The 6,641-nt window shown below is 40.7% G+C and overlaps 1 protein-coding gene across 1 annotated transcript in view; it reads right to left on the reverse strand.

Annotated features, from left to right (window-relative positions):
- Positions 1–5,562: 5,562 nt before the first annotated feature.
- golph3l (golgi phosphoprotein 3-like) overlaps positions 5,563–6,641 on the reverse strand; it is a 20,957-nt gene continuing 19,878 nt past the window's right edge. Inside the window, exons 5-6 of the mRNA XM_036577927.1 lie at positions 6,228–6,409; positions 5,563–5,936 (exon numbers count right to left, since the gene is read on the reverse strand). Of these exons, the coding sequence (XP_036433820.1) occupies positions 5,685–5,936; positions 6,228–6,409 (434 nt within the window). The 3' untranslated portion in view covers positions 5,563–5,684. The remainder of the gene's footprint in view (positions 5,937–6,227; positions 6,410–6,641) is intronic.

Genomic DNA, 6,641 nt, shown 5'->3' on the forward strand with positions numbered 1-6,641 from the left:
GAATTCAGACGCTTTCGTTTTGAGCCATTTCCACAGAATTCCACGATCTAGAGCAGCACGGAGGAAGATGGGTTCTCTTTCGAGTTGCTCCCAGTGGCTCTTCCTTATGCTCTTAGGTAGGTTCCCCTTTTGAGTCTTGGTTGCTCTCAGTGGTTCCTCGTCATGCTCTTAGGTAGGTTCCCCTTTTGAGTCTTGGTTGCTCTCAGTGGTTCCTCGTCATGCTCTTAGGTAGGTTCCCCTTTTGAGTCTTGGTTGCTCTCCGTACTTCTTCTTTATGTTCTTAGGGAGGTTCTGCTTTTGAGTCTTGGTTGCTCTCAGTGGTTCTCCTACATGTTCTCTGAGAGGTTCCCCTTTTGAGTCTTGGTTCCTCTCAGTGGTTCCTCCTCATGCTCTTAGGGAGGTTCTCCTTTTGAGTCTTGGTTCTTATCAGTGGTTCTTTCTCATGCTCTTAGGTGGATTCTTCTTTTGAGTCTTGGGTTCCTCTCAGTGGTTCTCCTTCGTGTGCTCTGGGAGGTTCTCCTTTTGAGTCTTGGTTTCTTTCAGTTGTTCTTCCTCTTGTTTGGAGAGAACCTCCTTTTGAGGTTCCTCCTCATGCTCTTAGGAAGTTTCTCCTTTAGAGTCTTGGTTCCTCTCAGTGGTTCTCCCTCACGCTCTTAGGGAGGTTCTCCCTTTTGAGTCTTGGTTGTTCTCAGTGGTTCTCCTTCGTGTTCTCTTAGGAGGTTCTCCTTTGAGTCAGTGCTTCTTCTTCATATTCTTAGAGAGTTTCTAACTTTGAGTCTTGGTTCCTCTCAGTGGTTCTTCCTCATGCTCTTAGGGAGTCTGTCATTTTGAGTCTTGGTTCCTGTCGGTGGTACTTTTTCATGTTCTTAGGGAGGTTCTCCTTTGAGTCAGTGCTTCTTCCTCATGTTCTTAGGGAGGTTCTCCTTTGAGTCAGTGCTTCTTCCTTGTGTTCTTAGGGAGTTTGTCATTTTGAGTCTTGGTTCCTGTCAGTGGTTCTTTTTCATGTTCTTTGGGAGGTTCTCCTTTGAGTCAGTGCTTCTTCCTTGTGTTCTTAGGGAGTTTGTCATTTTGAGTCTTGGTTCCTGTCAGTGGTTCTTCCTCATATTCCATTCATATTTTTCATGCTCTTAGGGTAGGTTCTCCTTTGAGTCTTCGTTCCTCTCAGTGATTCTTCCTCATATTCTTAGAGAATTTCTAACTTTGAGTCTTGGTTCCTCTCAGTGGTTCTTCCTCATGTTCTTAGGGAGTTTGTCATTTTGAGTCTTGGTTCCTGTCGGTGGTACTTTTTCATGTTCTTAGGGAGGTTCCCCTTTGAGTCAGTGCTTCTTCCTTGTGTTCTTAGGGAGTTTGTCATTTTGAGTCTTGGTTCCTCTCAGTGGTTCGTTTTCATGTTCTTAGGGAGGTTCTCCTTTCGAGTCTTGGTTCCTCTCAGTGATTCTTCCTCATGTTCTTAGGGAGGTTCTCCTTTGAGTCAGTGCTTCTTCCTTGTGTTCTTAGGGAGGTTCTCCTTTCGAGTCTTGGTTCCTCTCAGTGGTGACGAAACACCATTTTTTACAGTGAAGACGCTTTGACTGGATAAATGTACTTAAAACAAATAAAAATGTACAGAAATATGTTAAATAATCTCATAACATTCTTAAGCAGCCTTCTAATGAGAAATATTAGAAATATCGGCCACGTTTAAGATGTTTTCACTCGCTAAGGTGTCGTTTTACGGGCTGAACGATTTGGGGAAATAACTCATTAACACTTTAAGATGACCACCATAGTGACTGTGATCGTGTGAATGTGAAACGTTTAAGAGGAAAGTGAAACTAAAATCCGTGACTGTTTAACGTGATTCCTGTACAGATTTAACTGAAGATTAATAAGATGTTTAATGCAGGCGGCCACAAAGCCAGCATGTCAGCTATTTCAGGCTGTTTCAACACCGAGCGTCGTGTGCCGGTGGGTGGTGGTTGTGTTGTCATGTGCACATTGTGTGTGTCTGGTTCGGTCTGATTGGTCTGACTCATCTACAGTGTGATTAGGTTACATTTCCCACAGAAAACATGTTGGAAATGTAGGTTATGACTAAAATCGCAGCTGCTGTGATGTGAAAACCAATTAATCTTTCAGCTCTAACCAGTGAAATGATCTTAGATCTAGTCAATGTATCTGATATTTCTCATTTCTAGATTGTTGTAGGAATATTATAAGATTATTGAACTTATTCCCAGATGTTTTTACTTGTTTAAAGTGACTTTATTTAGTACATTTATCTCACTTTTCTGGGAGACTTGTTTAAAGCACATTTCTGGAAATAAGAAAATGTATCTGCCAATATAGTGAGATAAATTTACTGAGTAAAATGACTTAAAAGGGTGTAGAAATAAGTGAGATAATCTTGTAATAATGGATTATCGACTGGATTTAAGATCATTTCTCTTGATAAGACACCCTTTTCTGCGGTCACTCCTCTGGCGAATAAATGGACTCTGTGTCCAGAAGGTGGAGCTCTGACCTCCAGCCGTCTGAAGTGTGCAGGGATCAGATTTTGTAGCCGCTGCTGATTCAGTGCTGTGGTCATTTTCTGAGGCTGTAGTTTAGCAACTATCCTGTGAAACATCTGTGAGCTCAGCCTTGTGATGCTGTTCCTCTTTACCAGCTCTGTCTGTCATGATTTTGCAGTCTTTGATGAGCTGCTTCTGCATTTTCACCACAAAATACATCTAATAAAGAATAATACATCTAATTAATAAAATTATCTAGCTCATTTCTAGACACTAGTTACTTATTTTAGGTAGTTTTATTCTATTATTCTTAAATATTGATGATAAAATCTAATAAATCTTTCTCTTGTTGGGATTGTTGTGAGCTTAATCTATTTTTATTAAATTATTTACCTTTTAATCTGGACATTTTTCACTTGTTTTAGGTCAGTTTATTCAGTAAAATGATCTCACTATGCTGTCAGATCATTTTGCTGGTTTCAAGCTCATTTCTTACAACAAACACAATCATCTGCCAGTATAGTGAGATCATTTAACTAAATAAAATCACTTAAAACAGGTAAACATGTTTGAAAATAAGTTAAATAATCTTAAATTAAGCTTTCAATCTCAACAGGAGGAAATATTAGTGACTACTGACTATATCTAAGATAATTTTACTTGATAAGACACCATTTTCTGCAGTGTAATAAGCAAAATTATCTCAATTATTTCTCAAAACCACTAAAACAATCTGTCAATGCAGTGAGATGCTTCCAGCAGATAAAACGTCATAAAGCACATAAAAATGTCTAGAAATAGATTAAATAAGACGCATATCTTAAATGGAATTCTTATGGAATCCAACACTTCATGAGATAAAAACTGTGAAAATGTCTCAAAATATGTTAAATATTCTCAAACAGTCTCATAATGAAAGTTTCAGATATAATAACCACATTTAAGATGTCAGTGTGATCAGTAAACATTGGGCTCTTGGTCGCTGACTGACATTCGGTCTAATATGACTCAACACAGAGAGTCTGAGAAATACTTAATCTGTGTGCTCATCCTGTTTTTGTGCGATGTTAAGTCCATTGTGTTCTGCTTTTAAGCCATTTGTTACCACACTGGCCTGATGAAATCAGAGCAAACAGCTCCACAGTGCTGAGTGTTCTTCTCCCTGTGTCTGTATGTTCTAGTTTTCCTGCTCTAACACAGCTGAACCAGCTCATCAAAGCTCCTAACGATGGTGCGTTAAAGCAGGAGCAGCACTAAAACGTGAAGGACAGGGTAAATACAGGAGCAGCGCTGGGAGAACTGGTCTAACTGGTCTCCTTGTTGGGTTCAGCTCATCACCGCAGTTATTCTCGTCTGCTAGAATGTCCATGTCTGAAGAGATACCAGTGTGATCTGGTTAATTATGTGAACAATGTGTCCTTATAATTTCCAGAAATAAAGCAAAGTGACTGCATTACTGACTGTAAACATGCTGAATTAACCGTTTAAGCTGTTTAGCTCAGTTAAATCTCTTTTATTTTACTCTCATTACTCTCTGTAACGTGTTGTAGTTCAGACTCAACCTGATTGTGAACTTAATCCATCAGTTCCTCAGGGGTTTAATGTGTTTAATATGCTGTATTACATGATAGTTATTGTAAAACTGTGCCTGCTAAAACCTTTTAATAATAACTAAAAAGTTACTAGTAAAAAGGATTGATTTCTCAAAATTCCCCCATAATTCAGTGTGTGACAGAGAGATTCAGAGTGGCTTGGTGTGAAATGGTTCAGATGTCTTTACAGTGGTGGTGATAGGAACCAGGGGTCGCCATGACTACAACACAAATATAGACATTTTATTTACTATCCAGAACCACCAGTGAACCTACACGAGTCTTCTGAGTTTATATGAATGTTGATGATGGAAAATAGTGGAAAATCTGAAATAATAAGTTTTCTTTGGGGACTATTTTGCCTCACAGCGCCCTGCATGTATCCCTCCACCATGAATGGAGTTTAAGTTCTCTAAACTATCATAAAACAGTGTCTCAGTCATCAGGCAGTGAATTCATAACCATTTCATGTAGGAACTTTCTGTGAGGGAACTTTTAGAGGTGGACGTCTGGTTCCTATCACCACCACTGTGAACAGTTCTATTTGTTTTTTTTCATCTCATCAGTAAACAGTCTCTGTTGTGCTGTGTTTTGTCGTCATCTAGTGGTCAGTACACAGAAGAGCAACACACAACAGACCACAGCAGTCCCCTCGTTGTTTCAGTAAAATCACTGCAGATAAAAGCTGAGCCTGCCGAGTGTCTGGACAGCTGGACTGAGTTTAACCCTCGTCATACAAACACTGAGCTTTACAGCTTTACATTCCAGCTCATTAAACTACAGGAGGAAATTTAGTGTCTGTAATAATTACAGCCATTTCTACAGAGACTGACACCAGCACAACTTTACTTCAAGGAAAACAGGGAATACAGTCAAATTAATTCAGTAAAACAGGAAATTAACACACTCATCAGCACAAATTCACAAAATAGGAACAAAATGCCATAATAATCCATTAATCCATAAACAGAAGACCTACATTCTTTCTAAGATTTTTTAACCAGATGTGAAGGAGCTGCTGCGTCTCCCATTCCCATTCAAAAATATACATTCACAAATCTGACTGAATATGAAAAGGAAAACAGATCAAACGTTACTGTACAAAACACATTACACCATATCATCTGTCTGAACAGAGTGGAAGAGAAAGGAGGTGTTTCTAATAAAGTGGCCAGTGAGTGGAAGCACAACATTAGTGTTTCTAATAAAGTGGCCAGTGTGTGGAAGCAGAAGGAAGGTGTTTCTAATAAAGTGGCCAGTAGGTGTTTCTAATAAAGTGGATGGGGATTGTAGATATCAATGTAAAATACTTCATCATGATGGTAAACACACTGCTCATGTAGTACTAAAGGAAAGTACTAGAGTTCCTGACGGCTGTACACTGGGAACGTCAGCTTTTCCATTATGAGCAGATCCTGTGAAAAGCAGTCTGAGGAACGTCAGCTGGTTCAGGATTCCCTGAGAACCTGAGAATTCAATTTCTTCTGTTTCTTAATCAATCTTAGATCTGTCATAACAACCTCTGATGTTTTAAATGTGCGTTATAAATAATGTTCATTTCAGTCTGTCAGTAGGGGGCGCTGTGGATGTTTTCTTCATTTCAGGCTCTGTTTAAGGCGGCCAACACAGCCCAGATGACCTCCTCAGCAGGGGTCGTGACCTTTGCGCTCTGCTGTTCGATGTCCCCCTCCAGCATGTCTTTGGCCCGGCAGCTGGCGATTTCATAGCGGTCATCAGGAAGCGACGTGAGCGATCTTTCGAGGACATCGGAGCCGTGGGCCAGCACCAGCAGGGCCAGGGTCCGGCGGGGCAGGCGGTGGGGGTCATTCGTCCACCGATCCAGAAGACTGGCCTATAGGAGAGTTCAGAGTCACGGCTGTTAGTGTACTTATTCAGCAGCAGAAATGATTTGTGTTCACTGGTTCTTTTCATTTTATTTAACGCTCATGCACTGAGTGTGGTAATGAACGTGTACTGGGGAAAAACTGGACTGTGTGTGTGTGTGTGTGTTAGGGAACAGCTGCACTGCTCGTCCACTGGGGAACAGCCAGAACATTGGTCTATTGTTGAACAAGAAGGAACAGCTGAGGAACAGCCCACTGAGGAACAGCCTGTAATGCGGGAGTATTAGGGAGCTACTGGCCTGCAGCCTCTGAAGCAGACGCTCCTTCTCTTTGTTGTTGACCAGTGGGTGTGTTGTCATGTCGAACAGTACAAAGTTCTGCTTCCCTGTGGTCAGAACGCCCTTCTCCACCAGGCTCTTCGCCAAACGCTCTCGGACCTGCGGCAGCTGGAAATACATCTTGAGAGGGTTCCAGGTCTCACCTGAACAACAAATACACAAGCAAATATGTACACAAAATAAAGCTAACATGTACAGTAGGGCACGGACGGAGTCATTTGAAAGGTAGCACTGTCAAAAATGTTGGCACAAATATCTACATTTTACATTTTGAACAAAAAACAAAACCTCACATCCCCAAAATGGAAACTTTACAGGAGAAGGAAAAAACACACTTTACTTTTAATGTAAGTCAAGTCATTTTGGCTTTTTCAA

This window comes from Colossoma macropomum, unplaced genomic scaffold, assembly GCF_904425465.1.
Source record: "Colossoma macropomum unplaced genomic scaffold, Colossoma_macropomum, whole genome shotgun sequence".
Lineage (NCBI taxonomy): Eukaryota > Metazoa > Chordata > Actinopteri > Characiformes > Serrasalmidae > Colossoma > Colossoma macropomum.